We start from the raw sequence: 17,978 nt of genomic DNA on the forward strand, positions 1-17,978 counted from the left end.
TGCTGTTGAAGGAACTAATCTCAGGGGAGTCTGTTGTTGATAACTGGGATTTTAGTAATGTGGAGGTCATTGGTCCAACACTAACAGAATTAGTAGCAATGTTGTATCGGAAACATTTGCTGACTCCTGGGAAAGACAGAACCTTATACTCCAAATTAGTCTTCGAGAGGCTTTGTCATCCCATGGCAGGAGGTTTTGCGTATGTGATTGATTCAAATGTCCATCACGCTATCCAAATGTGTTTTGAAAAAATGTGGCTTTTTTCACCTGATTAAAAATATACAACTGCTGCTCAAGTTGATGGCAGTAGAGGTTCATTACTTGTTTCATACTGTTACAAACAAAATCTTTGCAGTGCCGTGACAGTCAGTCATAGACATTTTGGGTATTAGATTGCAGAACTTCAGGATGTTTTGGTGTGAATAGAGAGGAGTTATTTTATGTTGCTTTTTCTGCACTGTGAAGCCAAAAACTTGCACGTATGTTCTTTAGTATGCTTTTTGTGCTGAAAATGAAAAAAGTAAACCGGTATATATAATAGTTATACACTAGTGTATTGTTAAGGTGAAGTGACTGCTACAGGCAGCAGTTTTCCAGACCCACAAGAATGGATTAAATTTCAAGTGATCTTAAATACAAGGTGACTCACACTTTCAAAAGCCAAATAGTAACTATCCAAACAGAATCACTGAATTTGTAAACATTGCCCACCCAAACCAGCTAAGAATCAGTTCTGTCTGCTACCCTGAAGATTACATGCTTCATGATCTCTGCTGACAGACCAAGGAGAAGACCTCCTTATAGGCAGCACCTGGTACAGATGCATTGGTCCCAAGTGCCCTTTGGAAACTGGACCAACTTCATTGGATGCTGCTGAAATTCCTTCAGGGTCTCTGTAACAAGTTTGTGTCTGCAGTGTTGTCCATGATAGTAACATGGATTGCATATTTTTCCAGAAAAAATTACTTTGTGGAAATCACGAATATAGTAATGAAAATCTCAGAGAAAATGTTACACTTTAAGATGAAAGATGTTCTATATGTGGGCAAAGAGTAACAATATTTCTCCTACTGCATCACATAGATCAGCATAAACCAACATTAAGTATCCCAATCTTCCCTTTTAAATCTATTTACTAATAAAATAGGCATTCTGTTGTTTGATTAATAACAAATTTGTTTGCAAGAACACATTTAAAATGTTCCTGCATGGCTTTAGCATTTAGCCTCTTCATTAAGGCTACAGAACGTCTTTTGCATTTTAGTGTTGTTTTCCAGTATTATTGAAGGCTGTTCCTCAAATCTTCGAAGCCTAGCCATGATGAAGGCTGTTGAAACTGATGAAAAAACCTCATGAAGGTTATTTGGAGTAAGGCTTAGAGATGAAGTTGTACAATGTTCTCATCTTGAATCTTTAATGAAAATAATCTGGGGATGTACTTTATTGGTGAGTGTACCTCCGTACCTTAGGTACTGCAGAAATAGGGAAAATCTGGGTTTGGATCTTAGAGCACTAGTTCACTTTCGTAAGAGAGGGTATTCAGAAATTCAGGCTCTCTTTTTGCTTTGTGTGAAGAGAAAAGTTAAGAGGGCCTATTCCAAACCCTATTCAGGTGGGTTAGATCCTGTGTTCTAGAAAACTACACGTACTCAGCTTCCCGTGACCTTTTTAAGTGCTAAGGACTTACTTTACACAGCATGCTCAGACTCATTGCAGTCATGAAATAAAGTATATGAAGTGGCCACGTGGGACTACATTCATATTTTTACAACCTAGTGGCTTAGTCTAACGCTTCATTTGGTAGAGCAGTCTTTAAATTGCTTTTAATTAAGGTGATTTTTTTGTCTTTTACGTCAATACTGAAGGTAATATATCCTGTGAGTGAGACTGTAAGGAAGCCACTAGAGGGAGAAAAGGTTACCAAAGCTGGAATTTTTTGTGGTGGACTCTGTACTTCCATATTACATACGTGTCTGCCTTGGAGCTTTAATTACACAAGTTCCTGGATGCACTGCTGCACTAGCAGAACTGCTGTGCAGCTAAACAGTGATGATCACAGCATGTAATTCTGAAAAATATGTTGTATCATACAATACTAGTGGGGGGTAAGATGGGCCTAAACTATTTCCAGATTTTATAGCTGCACTTACAAAACATTTGTGAATTGTACAGCACACAGGAGCAGATGTGAGAAAGCGTTAGTGCACATATCTATTTAAAATTGCACTTTCAGAACTGAGGCTGGGAAGTGTTTCTTGTGGGTAGGAATAGGTATGGCGCTTCAGACTTCACGAGGAAGGAAACACATTTTCTGAGCTTTGTTTTCGCTTTAGTGATGATGATGTTTTCAGCTTAAAAAGTGGAATTATGCTTAATTCTGTAATAATTGGCAAATCCGCTTTCAGAATATTAATTTTCTTTACACTGCTCTAAAGCATTTTAAAATTCAATAGAAGTGTGAATAGTTGAAACTAGTTAAAAATGCCTAATTTGACTGCTAGTGAATAGCATGAGGTTTTTTGTTTTGCTTTAAAATGTTCTAAGGAAATATCCCTAAATTACTGAACTCATACTTTCACAAAAGCTGTATATCTATTTTTAACTCTTAAATGGACTTTAAATGGTTTCCTTTAATTTTTTTTTTTTGTATACGGGAAGAGGAGAAATTTTAGTTTTAATGCATGTCCTCTGACTAAGATTTACTGGAATCTCTCTGGCCCTGTGCACCTCTGAAATTATTTCCTGTGCTAAACTTCACATTTCTGGTGTTTCCTAGAAGTGTCACGTGAACAGATTTCTATTAAAGCATCTAATGGGAATTTTTTTGAGTCTTCTTGACTTCTGTAGGTGTTAGACTGAAAAAATTAGTGGGAGGCTTGATGATGTTGCTGAAATTCACTGAAAAGGCAGATCATGGAAGGCAAGGTGCCTTTCAATCTGAGAATGACCAAGGAAGATTTCTGGTGACAAGAAGCTTCTGAACTGTTTTAAGACTGATGCTGGGCAGGGGTGTGTAGTCTTGTGAGGTCTATAAACCTAACAGGTGAAAAGCCTGGTTATTGTTTCAGTGGGGATAGAATAATTCCTGCTTTTCTGTTTGTCATTCCATTTGCACTGTGCTGCCTTTGCTGTTGCATTGCTATTTTCACCTTTTTTAGCATCCCGCTGAGTTCCAGCCACTTACCTACTCGCTCTTTTTGCATGATTTTTGGGTGACGCAAATGAAAAGCACCATAAGCAATATGAAAACATCAGGGGATGTTAGGATTGGCAGGGGACTTGAGAAATTGCTGAAAAGGGAAGCATTCCTTTCCCTCTAGACTAAATTAATATAATACGTTTGATTTTGTTCAACCCTCGCTCTCTGTTTTCAGGCTAGTGCCTGGCCAAAAATATGTCTACCCATTACTATTTTAAATTAAGTTTTACTGGTAAAATACTCCTTTTTTCACTGGAAAGCTCCATAACAGTCAGTTTAGTCTTTGAATTCTCTCTCCATGAGGACAGAAACCTAGGCATTGACCTCTCAGCGTTCTTTAAAAAAAAAAAAAAAAGTTTGTTTTGATATTGTGGCAGTGAGTATAATATTGAAGATCAAAAGAGGTTTTACGACCTGAGCCTGATAACTAACATTTGGGTAGGTTTATTCCAAGTGAATATGACAAATAGGACAAATTACATTAAAATGTAATTAAAAAGCTTTTGAAAAATTTGGGTATTGATTTTTAGAAACCCTTTCTCTTTCACATTTGTTGCAAGACTTCTTGACCACATTATTGCTTGTGCTAATGAAAAGTGTGAATTTGTAACTGGATCATATTTGTAGATCTTAAAGGAAGACAAAATAGATGATCTAAATAGATAATCTCATTATCTGAGACTCACTGGACAATAGTACTGCAAATATATATATTTATACACATATATATATTCTAAAATATAGAATGTGTCAACTGCTTTGAACCCTCATAACTTAAGCTACTGAAAATATTGTAAAAATGTAGAAGAGAGAAGACAGGTAAGCAGTACTGTGGGGTTCACTAATACATCTTTCCTTGCTAATGTATTTCCTGGGTAACTATTATATATTACTGTTACTCTGTTTTGAGCAGAAGTTTATCTACAACTACTTCAGAGTTGTCTTTGTTTCCAAAACAAGTGTTATGGAAGAAGAAATGCTGTTAAGTTAAAAATGGATTTTTTGGGGGGCGAAAATTTGTAATTTGCTTCAGATCCAAGAATTGCAGTTTTTTAATGTTGGTAACTAGATGGTAAACTAACTGCAAAACAGATATTTTAGATGCAAAAACAATGTTGGCAAAGCTGTGCGGATCCCATATTTGGTTTTTGTTGTATAATTACATGTTTTTTTCCCTTTCCTTTACAATTCTGTCCTCACTAGCTTAAATTGTTCTACCACAGCTGTTTAAAAAGTAGAATTAATGGCAGTTGGATTGCTATTCTTATGCAGTACAATTTATTATTATCCTTTGGAATTATAGGCTTTGATCTGATTTGAGATGTTTGTATATACCTTAAAGAGAACTCAGCTGAAATCCCAAACACCAGGGTAGATCTGAGAATGTGCTAATGTGAGTTAATCTGCAAAGAGGCATTTATAGGAAATAGGTCCTCTGATATATTTTGCTATGAGAAAATGAAAAGCAATTACATGTTTAGTAATTTCATTCAGCCTTTTCATGTGTATTGTAGTCTTCTAAAATTATTTTTAAAAATGGTCAGTTCTAGGATCTTTAAAGTGTATGAAAAGTTAAAATAATTTGTGTGCTAGAGAAAAAATAGTGTGGAGGAAATAGCACAGAATGAATTGAAATAATGAAAAATGATTTAATTTTTGCATTTTAAACATAAAAGCTTTGACATAAGAGATTATAAAGTTACTGTCTGTACAAAGATAGATCTGAATTCCTTGCAGTTGAGAAGATTTAGAGAAGGAGCTGTAAAATACCAGTTCTTCACTGGAGAAATAGATCCATATGGGATAAAGATCTTTAATTAACAAAAAATAAATATGGAATTTCTAAAACTTACCTGGAGTGGTACTGTTGGCATTCCTGATATCACTTGATTTAGACATTCCACAGTTTAATAGTGTGGAAAGAGAACACCACGTAATTGTACTTTCCATATAATTTCATTTCATACCTGCTAATATTTGTCATGAGAAATACTAACAGTATTACTCTCTTTTTATATTCTCTTAGTGATTTTATTTTTTTAACCTCAACCACCAATAACTCACTTTCCAGTCAGAAATCAGCTTAGTCTTCTACTGTCCAAAAGTTTTTTCATAATTGCAATGTAATTGTTTACTCTAATATTATTTTTGAGATGGGTTGACCAGAGCTATAAGCAGTTTTAAAAATGTGTGGGCAGGCAATGTATTCAGAAAGCTTATTTCTTGATTTCTTTTTGCTTTTCTAATGATTCCTGGTCAGAATTTTGATTGCTACTGATTATTGGTCTATATTGATTTAATGTTTCCAGCTAATGCCTTCCTAATGTTCAAGATGATTTGGAGCCAGTTGTTATGTTGTCTATAATTGTAATTTTCTCCATATTTTTCCCTAGTGTACTGTGGTCTTTCAGTTCCTCTGCAGTTTCCAACTAACAGTTTCCAACTCATATAAGATACTATTATCTAGTTATATTGAGAAAACGATCTTACTATTTGATCTGCATTAATAACATCAACATTTATGTGTTTGGGTTTTTTTCTTGAAAAGGGATTAGGGTAGTACTGAAGTGTAGATGGTCAGTGTTTTATGCCTAATATCCTTAGGATGGGAGAAAAACAATAAATTTCATTTACCTGGATGTTCAGCATGACAGGACAATCTCTTTTCTATGTCTTCTGGGAGTGCATAGAGATCCTACATGAAATTTTACATCATTCTTGATTGTATTATGGGTCAAACTGCCATTCAAAATGCTACTGTAATGGTTAGAAGGCAGTGAAATGTGTCATTATCATCTGATTAATAAAGAAGTATTCTTAGAAGTGATCAAATCTATTGACCAGTAATGATGAATAATAGCATTTGAATTCTTTGTCATACTGGTGTCCCCCAGCAACCCCCTCCCCCCACCCCCAAAAAGACCACAACAAAACAAAGACCAGACCCAAAACCATTACAGGATTTGCAGTGTATTAAAGCCTGTGGAAAAGCTGACAGTAAAGTTTGAATCATGCTAGACGTTTTTGATTAACCCTCCCTTAACTTAATCCGGTTTTGTGAGGTGATGTCCGTCCATGATGATGGCAGCAGTGCAGGGCAGCCTGAAGGCTGTTACTTTGTTATGGTTTTGCCCATAGCCCACGGAGCCCTCTCTATCAGCTTGTACTCCAGCACTTACTGCTCTGTTCCTGTTAAGGTCCAGGGATCTGGACCACAGCCAGTTCTTTTCCCAGCTCACTCCCAGATTCCTTTATCTCTTTCAGGATATGAGTGGCCCTGACCGAACATATCCCATATTTCAATCCGTCCTGTTCTCAGGCCCCACAGACCCTCATTTGACGAGTCCTGCAAGTTTCACTGTCACTTTTGGGTGGGGAGCAGGTGACACTGATGGGATGGGTAAAAAAGGGGGGGCATGGCCTGCAGACTGCTCTGCACTGGGGTAGTGGGGTGGTCCCTCAGCTAACAGGACCCATAGTCAGGAGAAGGGATGCTTAGGGATGGTAGTGGACAGGAGAGGGAAATACAGTGACATGGTCCAGAGCAGGATTTGAGACTAATATTGACAGCAGAATAATATTTGCATCAACTACTTTTTTTTTTTTGTGTGTGTGATCCTTTCACTAGGATTCACCTTTCACTTTTTGAGATTTTGTTTTAAAAAAGTTCTAAATTAGAAACTTTCTGAAGTCTCAACCTGCATTTTTTGTAAAGATGAGCTGCTGATCCAGACTGACCCTTCTGCTGCTTAACAGCCGAGATTAAATTTGGCAACTTTTAAATATCTGCAGAAGTTTCAAATTATGTGATCAGTGTATCTGGGTTCCAAACTGTTATGCACTTTACCATACAAAGTCATACAGTCAAACCTAAGCTTCAACAGCTGGAAATAGGAGTAGGACAAATTAAGATTTGATGATTTTATAGTTAGTATGATTAAGTTCTGTGACACATAGAATGTACCAAATTCTATATTAGTTGAGCTCCTTAAATTGAGACATTTTAACTGCTGGGTTTCCTTTTTTTTTTTTAATTTTTTTTTTGGCAATAGCATCTCATCTGTGAAGATAAGCACCCTCCTTTTGTTATGTGCTTTTAGAGGCATTTAGCAGAAATCAGAACTCAACTGAAACTTGTGCAGATGCTCAGAGACTCAGAGAGTTTTTGTTAAAAATTTAATTCATTCGACTTTTTAGTGTAGGGAGATGCTTATCTGGGGAGTTGCCTCTCTGGAGCAGGATGGCCAGCTGCTGGTAGTGATGGTTGTTTCTGTTGCAAGTTTGGTTTAGATAGATTGTATAAAACTCCCCGAGCTGTTGTTGTGGTGAACTTTCCTAATCCAAAAGGCAAGCAGTTCTGTGTGACCCTTCTTGCATGTGCATGGTCCTTTTGTATTCTTTTAAATGGTCAGGACAGAGGATAGTACACTTTGTTCCACCTGAACAGGAGGAGAAACATTTTCTGTCAAAATCAGCACATACCAGTAACAATATTTTTGTCTTTGAGCTTTTAGAACTTTGTCCAGACATTCAGTTACTTTCTCACAATTTTTTGGTCAAACATGTAAAATATAAAACTATTTCACCCATGTGCCTGTGTATCTTGTGAGATTAACTTTTGTTGTGAAACAGTTTTGAAAGCATTTGAAATCATACGTTGTAAATGTAGATGATCAGGCTTGTGAGTGTTTTTTTTAACTTTCTAGATTAGCTTCCCTTCTTATATTTTACCTTTTGTTCTTGCTGCTCTTCCATAGAGCAGCCAAAATCTCTGTCCTGTAAGATTTAGCCCTTTTAGTTTCCTCTCAAGATCACAAACTGTAATGTGTTTTCAATGAAAATACTCAATTTGCTAGAAGCTGGCCTAAAGCCTTACAGTTTTTCTTTCTCCTTTTTCCTCCTGTCTGGATTCCTGTTGCCAGCTTACTGTATTCTGTTGTTGTCAGGGATGCCTGAACTCCTAACAAAAATCTCCCCCTTCCTTAGCCTCTTGTACTCCAAAGGCTGCCAGTGCCCTCTCCTCGCTACCCCCTTCCTGCACCTTCAGCTTTAAAACTTGTTCCAGAGGAGAGGAATCTCATTGTTTTATGAGTAATATCCAGATATTTATTAGTAATACCCAGACAATAACTGTAGAGAGACACAAAGACTATTTAATGCAAAATGGAAATTTCAGGTTGTTACCTATGACAACTTGTTACAACATGACAACAGTCGATAAGTGCATTTACTAGAACGTGAAAGAGCATGATACAGCTCATGCCATAGCTGGGAATTTCTTTAAGAGGATTAAAGATGTTTTCTAAAGGTGTTTTGTTTCTTTGGGTTCTGAATAATTGATGAAGTTTCATCAACTTGCTTCTGTGCACTCAGGCTCCAGGTTAGGGTATCATATTGGCTAACACAGTTTCACATTGCGTTTCTTTGGTAGTACCAGCTTAAGAGAGTTCTTGTCTGTGCTCAGGCTGGAGTTGGCAGTGAATATCATCAGTTGTGTTGGCATGACTATCTGTGGGTCTGCCTTAGAAATAGGATTATTTCATTTGGTAAACTGTAGTTTATTGTTAGTGGAGATGAGGGGACAGCCTGCTGCAATTTGTGAGCTTGCACGAGTGGTCAGAGGTGCATGCCAAGATCTTAAGCGAGCATAGCCACTGCAAATCTTACATGGAACTACTGCCTACCTTGCTTATCCCTTAAAATTACTTTTAAGTGCTCATCCTTTACTTTCTGTCTTTAAATAATTAGAGTTCTGCAAGTCACCTTATATTGGATCACTTTTGTTCTTTCTCTCCATCTGTTTGCACTCTAACATGAGTTGTGCTTCTTCACTCCCTCTGTCTTGCTAATACATGAAGTACAACATTTTCCACTTTCCCATTTGTACTTTTCTTGTACACCTTTCTCGTTATCAGACAGAAACTCTTCTTGCTTGGACACATTCACAGACTGCTACTATATCAGTCCTCCTCTAGTTTTCAATGCTTTTCTTGTCAAGTAGATTAAGAGGCAGCTTATCCATAATGCCAAATAAGCAAGTTAAGCATTAAATTAAAAAAAAATATTTAAAGGAAAGAAAGATAGTTTGGTCAGTGATTGATTGTTATTTCTGAGGACTGTATTTGCACCTGCCATTTCCTCTTAGCCTAAGGAAAAGGGGTGATCTAGTCATATATTAAAAAAAAAAGCACTGACTCTGTTCATTGTCCTTTTTCTCTTAAGATTATACATTTAACTGGTGTTCCAGTCCATACTAGTTCATAATTTTTACTTTTTTATAAGAGTAGAAAAATAATGGATTTTTTTAGGGCATTAGTGCTTTAATTCCTTTAATCCTTTGTTGTTTTTCCTCTCCATCTGCCAAAGCATAACAGGATAAAGGCTTTTAGAGATATGTTCTTTTATACTTTCACCATGATAGATAGTAGTAGTAGGGTTGCAGTTATCTGTATTGCAAATAGGAGAGGATGTGTTGGTGTAGCAAATGCTTTTCACTAATCAACTTGTTTTCACTAATTCTTGTGCTTTTTCTGTTGGCTTCTGGATTCCTGAAATTCCTAAAATGAAGACATTTAGTGAGGTGTCAGGTGGACTTCAGTTTCTGTTCTGTGATAAGATTTCTTAAGATTTTCTTTAATATCTAGATATTTGTAGTTTTCTTTTATAGATTTAGCAACATGGCATGTCTGGAAGAGAATCTTTAAGGTAGGATAATAAACAGTTCTAGGGCTTATAGGCAATCCGTACTTAAAAAACCCCAACCCTACAGCCTAGTGTTCATGTAGCAAATTTCAGTGGTTTAGTCTGGCAGCTAACAGAGAATGAAACAGCATTTTTTTCATGGAATGGTCTGGGTTGAAAGGGACCTTAAAAATCATCCAGTTCTGACCCGCCTGCCATGGGCAGGGACACCTTCCACTAGACCAGGTTGCTTAAAGCCCCATCCAACCTGGCCATTTTGTTGGCCATATAGTGTATTGTTCTGAAATGTTTTTAGTTCATTTAGTGTTTTTTAGTATCTGTTTAATAGTGCAATAAAGGCTTTTAGAAGTATAATAATTTCTTTATGGCTAACAGACTGCAAAATTTACATTAACATCAGTCACTGCATTAGCAATCTCTCTTGGCTCAAATACTGCAGATTTCTTTAGCCATGCTGATTAGTACATTCTAGTTTCAATGGCTGTTTTCTCTTCAAGTCATGGATGCTATTATTTCCAGCTCTTCAGAGTCCCATGGAAAACATTTGCCAAAATGGTGCTATTTGCTTAAGTTACGTGATTCTTTATTTATTTGTGTGCATATGTGTATGCACAGCATTTTTTTAAATTGATTTGCAGAAGGAGGTCTGCCTTCATAGTCTGAATGTCTGGAATAGAGTCAAAAAAAGATGAAAAGAGAGACTTCCCAGGAAATTAAATACTTGTGAATTGGAGTCTCTTTTTTTTCAGTAATGCCTTCCTTAATTTCCTAGATTATTAATTTGATTCTTCAGAGCAAGGAAGATATTTTTGTCAGTTGAAAACGTTTTCTTAATTGCAATTGTTATCCAGATTTGGGTTGAGGAAATGGTTAGCTTAGTGAATTTTTCTATTTTGTAACGATTGCTTAAGCACTGTTTTATTCTCAGGGCCTCTTTTTTTCTCCTGCTCTTACCTTTACTGTTCCATCCAGGGCTCAGTAGTGAGTTTTCTATAAGAGTATCAAAAACCATAAACCAAAACTTTGATTGGATACTAATTTACTTTCTCTTTTCTATTACCACACCATTTGCCAGTGTTTTTTTCCACTCTCCCTATTTCTCTTTGTTATGCTTCTGACCACAAATAGGTAAGCAGTGCTTACTTCCATAATGGGGCATCTGGTGATAATTAATCTTGTCTAGAATCTGCTTCTCAGTGGAATCGAATCAGATTTGTCTTTAGGTGGTTTGTTGCTCTTCCTTCAATTTGTAATGTTACTGTTTCAAAATTTTTTGAGTGTATGTTCTCTAAGGGGCTGCCTTAATATCTCCGAATCAGACATGGCAGTCTCTACTATTTAAACATGTACTGGACAGTTTATGTTCTTTTTTGGGATGAAATAGAATGAAAAGTGAAAATGTATTAGTTATTCAAAATAGATATGCCTGCTATTGATAGTTTTTTCCTTTTTTCCCTTTCACCACTTTTATTTTATGAAAGATGAAGTTCTTTAAGGGATGCATCTCCGAGAATGCACGTGCTCTCATTTGAGAAGCACATGGAAGACCATTAAGGAGAATCCATACTGTGTAACTATTTCTTTAGTTTCAAAATACCAGTTGAACTAATGACATTGTTAATTTGCTGAGCTGTTTGTAGTCTGAGAGTTTCATCACTAATTCTCAGATTAAAAATTTAAAAATCGCAGAACTAGTGTGGTCATACTGGACTAGTGGTAAAACCTAGTAGTTGTACACATATATTCATGTTGTTTTAACAGAAACTGTCCTCATTCCAGTGGGTGCTCTCTGAACATTTATAGAAAGCACCTTTCCTGTCTTTGCATTTAGCTGATCATTTTAGCAAAAGCCATCTTAACTTGTTTATACTGCACTTTTAAATCTTCTCTTAATAACCTTAGAAGCTAATCTCCAGTTACCAGATTTCCAGTTTTCTTTGGCAGAACCTGCCCAATTTTCTTCTCAGCCAAAAAAACCCCCAAAACCTAAACACTCAACCTTAGTATATTGAAAATTGGGAGGGAAAGAGGTTTTGTAGAAAAATTGATCACTTTTAATACTGAATAAAGTTGGACTCTCAAGCCTGTTGAAGGGATGAACTCTGCTACATACTTGGATCCAGATTCCTGTATGTTGTGTTATGTCTTGACATTTCTACGAGCTTGTAAACAGGAACTGTTGTGAATTCTGGTGATGGTCCAAGCCCTGATGCTATAGAATAGTGTTGTCTCCATGGGAATTAGCAAACAGGCAGACATCTTCTGGTGGATACCTTTTATTGCAGTGAGGAGGCTGTATAACACTCCTGCTGCCTTTCTCTGCTTTGTATGAGGGGTTGTTAGTGTGAGATTATGAGGATGTGAAATTTTTGGTTGTTGTTTTGATTAATGTGATGTATGTAGACTTTCCGATGACCGATCAAAGGGATACCAAAATATTTCAGAATTGAGAGCACAGAAACTTGCCCAAAGGAAGCAATGAACACAAATAGAAAATGTAATAAATATTACAAATCTGCAAAATAAGCAATTATAAAAGTACTAATATATACATTTTTAAGCTTACTAGAATGAAGAAAGTTGCTGAAATGAAAGAGAAAAAAATTTACTCTGATTTAAAGTCTATTATTTTCTAAAGCAAAAAAGCATCAGCAAAAAAGACAGGGAGGAATTTTCCCCACACTGGATGTTACAGTGAGAGGAATCCAAAATTTCAGGCACATAATCGCAAGTTTTCATAATGTAGTGAGTTTATGTACATCTGCTTAGCACCAGTCACTGACTGCCTGCCTAATTTTAGGTTTAAGCTTACACTTTGCCGTTTGGCATAAACTTGATATGTACATGCTGAGTAGCTTAACTGACATCTGGTGACTTTTTAAGGAGAAAGAATATGATTATGTGGACAAGAGAAAACCATTAGATTTAATTACTGCAGCACCAATTGTAGTAATGGAACATCCAAGTGAGATAGTCTCTTTCCTTAGAACAAAAGTTCCTGCATTTGGTGCTGTGTGATTTGAGAAGTTGGACTTCACAGTAGCAAGGTTTAAGAAAAAAAAAAAGGAGTAGTGAAAGTAATATTTTTAAAAATGTGGAGAAAGATTCCAACAGAAGCTGGGTGACATGATTTCTAGGATGGTAATTTCCTGCAGAAAAGCCAAATATCTTGTAATTGTAAATGGTTTCCATTTAAAGACAGTGAAGACCTAGGATTGTCTTGCTTTTAATACTGACATATAGAATGTGTACACTTAACAACCTAACTGATGTTTAGACAGTAACTTAATGCTGAATGTTTAGGATATTTGACTTAAGACTGGAAAAGTAAACTTTAATGAATTTTGGTATGTGATTGTACAGGGGCATGGCAAGTGACCAACTTGTATTGAAATTGTGGTCTTGTTACAGATTTTCTAATCCATTTCCTTAAAATTCAGATGCTGTTATTATGATCAGTGGTCCATTAAAATTAAAGAAGTAAAATAATCATATATGTTTTCTGTTTTGTTTAGGCTGCAAAATTTGGACATTCAATGGGATTAAATCAGGCTCCTCCCCCGCGTTCTTCTGCTCGAAGATCATTTGGAAGATCCAAGCGATTTAGTATAACTCGCTCTCTGGATGACCTTGAGGTAAATAACTTTCACTTAAAACTTAGAAGTGAGTCTTAGAGAGCTTACAGTAGATAATGCTGATCATTGCTGAAAGTAAGTAATGTATTAGTGTAATGAAGTTACTAATCATCATATGATATTTTTCTGAGGGGAATGGAGATTTCAGGTTATCAGCCTGTCTTTTTCAGTATATCTTTAAAGGTTGCATTGGTGCCAGCAGTGGCCATTCTTTTTGTGGGGAATTTTGACTTTATTTTTCCTATCACAGTTGGGTCTGTGTCAAGCAAAACAATATAGTTTTGCTCATCAAAGTGATCATCATACCTTAGAAATGGATGTATCATGATATATAAAAGAATCAAATGTTCATCATATTCTGTTTTTTGTTTAGCTGATGAATTTTGGCAGCAGTTGAGAAAAGGGAATTCATAATTACCGTGGTGATTTTGGTCTTTCTAAGTGTAATATAATGCTGTTTCACATCTGGTATAACATGGCTGATGCCTCATGCCTGGCCTCAGTGGCCAAACCATATTGATTTTGGTGAAAACAAGGAATGAAAAGCCCCCTCCTGCTTTGCTGTAGGAACCACCTGTAGGAATATGACTTCATTACATCTTCTAGTCTGCCTCCTCAGGAAAACCTGACCTGGAGAGATTTTTTCCTTACCCCTTTATAATGCTGATCTGGAAGAAGGTTGGTGGTTGGGGAGAAACAAAAATATGTGCAGAGCTCTTGGCATAAGAGCCATGGAATACACATTATACCACTCTTCATCACAGGAGGGAATGTGGCACACTGAGTCCTCTAAATGGGAAGGAGGTGTTTTAAAAGCATTTGAGATGGGAGGAGGAAAGGAGACACTGAGTTTTCTGCTGTAGGAAAATGTAGGAAGAAAGGCATTTCACTGACTCTAAAGGAGAGTCAGGAGACTAAAGGAGAAGGGAGCTCAGTGCACTGGATTTTTAGGGAGCAGAATATATGGAGAAGCTTCTGGTGTGCTTAGGGAATGCAGGTAGGAACTGTAGTTACTTATTTCTCCATTGTTTTAAAGTTTTTTTTTTTGTTATGGTCTATTTCTATCTTGTCTGAAGTGTCTTGTTTTAAATGTCTTGGTTTGTTTTTTTTTTTTCTTGTAATGGAAAATGCTTTTTCATTTCTTTGCACTCATAACTTTAATACTGTAAGTACATAACTTGAACACAGCAAGATCCTCTGGATAAAAGGGTTTGGGAACCATCCAGCTACATCTTTCTTTATCAGAAAATGGTGATTCTTCTAAATTGAAAAAGCTTGCTGCTATATATTACCAGTTTTGACAGAATTTCTGGTCGCAGTAAGAGAGAATCCTCTCAGAATATCAAACAGTCTAGTGCTAGTTATTCACATGCAACAGGAAAAACAGTTCATTCCACGTTGTTCCACACTGAAATTTCATCCAGGTTTATGCGCACATCTCATATTTTGAGTGTTTTAAACACCAAAAATAAAATTTAATTTCTGTTGTTGGAGCTGTTTTACATTGCAAAAATATTCATTAAAATAGGGACTTGGGACTTTCTGTTGATTTCAGAAAGATGTCATAGTTACTGACCTAAAAAGTCCATTTTTCTCTCATTATGTCTTAGTTGGTATTCATTAGTGTATGTAAATTGAGTAGCACCAACAGGAGGAACTAAGAATCTATCTGCATCCCAGCGTCCTAATTGTTACAGCAGTTACTTTGGATGGGGAAACTTACATTCTAGGTCACAATATGAATTGGACAAAGGAATAATCTGTATTAAAATCTATTTGGATGAATGCCCTTACTACATGTAGCTCTTTGGGTGTGGACTGTTCTCTGCCCATTACTTTTCTTGCTCTGCGTGCCGCAAAAGAACGACATCCCAGCCACCAGGAGAAATAGCAACCCAGAGAAGAATATCAAAAACTTCACAAGTCAAAGTAATACAGTGTTGAGGTGTTTCAATTTTGGTTCAGACTTTAACGTTGCTACTGCAGCACTTGTCCCAGGTACTCTTGCACTAAGTGTAGTAGAACACAATGTTGTTAGTGCATGTTTTAGTTTATTTCGGGCCGTCTATTTAGAGTTGCTGGAAGAGGAAATAACAATACCAGGAAATTCTTAGAGACTCCACCTTTGGAATAACGACCATGAACATATTGTATAGGCTACTTGCTTGCTTTTGTATTCTTCCCAATTAGCAGAATGGATAAGGTACTAATCCAAACATGAATTTAGAAAGTTAATATGCTTCTCTGAGCTTGTGGCTCTGATTGCTGCTGGCATCCAGCTTAATCTTCTAAATTGAGCAGTGTAAGTAGGTTCCACAGAGTTTCTTTTATGGGCATTTGCTGAACACTCTTTATTGCTTACAGGTCTAAAGAATGCTGTATTTGGATTTTTTTTTATTTAAGTATGAACTTGCACCTTTTGTCTTTGGAGCTGCCATGTGTGTGAAATACCAGCTGTGAGTGTTGCTGTCTGCTGCCATAAGGTGGCGTGATTTCTTTGAAATGTGTTATTTATTTATTTTCCAAAAGATCTGTCCAAGCATAGAGCATATTTATAGATATTTTAATAAATAAAAACGTGATTGCAAAAGAACATTTCACCTTTTCTTTCAAGTCGTTATATTATGGCTGGCTATGCATGCACAGACAATATTTGTATAAGGTTAGAATTAGGTAATCATATAGTTGCCCCTCCTTAAGCATTTTCCTCTTACATGCAGAAGCTTTATTTTACATAGAAGAAAATAGACAAGTTTGTAGGATTAACCTCTAGGTGCTACTTTTACTAGTAGAACCTATACTCAAGATTATTTTAAATCTGCAGGGATCAGAATAGGATGAGAGTGCAAAATTAATGGTGCAGTTATGGTACAACTTGGGTTGGAAAAATGTCTCTACAAAATATAAAATACACAGTTTTATTTCTGAACTATGGAAATTGTGCTGGTTCACACCAGGGCTGATTATGATTGTCCTGTAAGTTGGAACTGAATTCAGAAAATAAGCATGTCTAATATATGCCTTAATTATGTTGTTTTTGCAAGAAATGCATTTAGAACTTTTTCTTTACTAAATTACAAGAAATCTGGTTTTATTAAGAACAGATTTCTCTTTTATGTAACAATGAATTTTCCAATGTGAATAATTTGTCGTTATGAAATAGTGTCCATTAACAACCATGTTAAAATTCTATGGTTTGCAGTAATTTTACTTTCTAGCACATTTCGGTTCATATTTTCAAGGTGTCACTTAAGCTAAAGGGACCTTATAATTATTTAATATTTGGATTAATTAGAGGGCATGATCCTATCTTTCTTCCCACTTTTCTTCCCTACTCTCATCCTCTTGCACAATTCTGTCCTGGCAGAGATGTTGTGTATAAATTTATAAACACATTAAAGGTGACTCTGTGAGAGCAGAACACTATCTATGTAAAAATTTACATTTAACAGATTAATTCTTTAATTCATGTACAGTTTTGGAAACAGATTCCATAACACTTTCCACTGTAGCTCGTTCCATTGATCTTTTTGATTTTTCTTGAATTCTTTAAAAATGAGGTATTGTCTTGAAGTCAATTTAGGTTCCTCCTCACAAAGGAGGAGGAGAAAGGAGGAAAACATTCAAAACTGTATTTCCCTGAAAATAATTGTACTTTTGGTATTTCTCTGTGGTTAAATATAGGGCAGAGTATTATAATGAGAGATGTAATCTCATAGGGAAACAAGTGTCAGGCTCTTGGAGTATTGTTAAATAATCATTTAATGTAGAGATATTTTAAAAATTAAAGACAATTGAATTTTTTTAATCAAATACCAGGACAAAAAAAAAGATGGCTGTTGCAACTTTTCTTCTTGTTCTCATCCTGTTTTGGAAACCTTAAAGTTATATCCTATATGAAAAAGAACATTTGTAGAGTTTAGTAATGTTTTCAAAGTTGGAATGTGTCATGTATTCCTTTTAAAAGTCAGTGTGAGGACATTTGTTAGAATGTTCCATCTAAATTATAACCCTTAATAATGTAGTATTACTAGGTGTTATTATAGATAATAATGCTTGATTTTCCCCCCTGTTTTGTTAATTCCACTATTTTTTTGCATTTCATCTGCTAATTGAAAGCATACAACACATCTCTTTGATTTGAGGTTTTTATACTAATGAATGACATGTCTCTGCTGGATATTAGCTTTGGCATCTGTGGGTGGCAAAACCCCCTAAATGCTCATTTGACTTAATAAGGAGTTTTTAAGTGGATACCTGTCTTTGGTTGACTGATTTAAATAATCAGACAAAGCTTACACAGGGAGATAATAGCTTATATTACACCAACTAGTATGCTAGGAAAATCAGACAAGAAGAGCAAAACATGCCCCAAACTTTTCCCACCCTGTCAGATAATCTAATAAAAAGTATTAACTCTCCCTGCAGAGGGTGCTTTACTG

General features: G+C 36.0%; 1 protein-coding gene across 4 annotated transcripts in view; it reads left to right on the top strand.

The window, feature by feature from the left end:
- Window positions 1–17,978, top strand: part of RGS12 (regulator of G protein signaling 12) — an 89,275-nt gene that overhangs the window by 8,593 nt on the left and 62,704 nt on the right. For all 4 annotated transcript variants that reach the window (XM_050337964.1, XM_050337965.1, XM_050337967.1 and 1 more), the window contains exon 3: window positions 13,417–13,536. In XM_050337964.1, the coding sequence (XP_050193921.1) occupies window positions 13,417–13,536 (120 nt within the window). The remainder of the gene's footprint in view (window positions 1–13,416; window positions 13,537–17,978) is intronic.

This window comes from Myiozetetes cayanensis, unplaced genomic scaffold (assembly GCF_022539395.1).
Source record: "Myiozetetes cayanensis isolate MyiCay16 unplaced genomic scaffold, myiCay2020 scf7, whole genome shotgun sequence".
Lineage (NCBI taxonomy): Eukaryota > Metazoa > Chordata > Aves > Passeriformes > Tyrannidae > Myiozetetes > Myiozetetes cayanensis.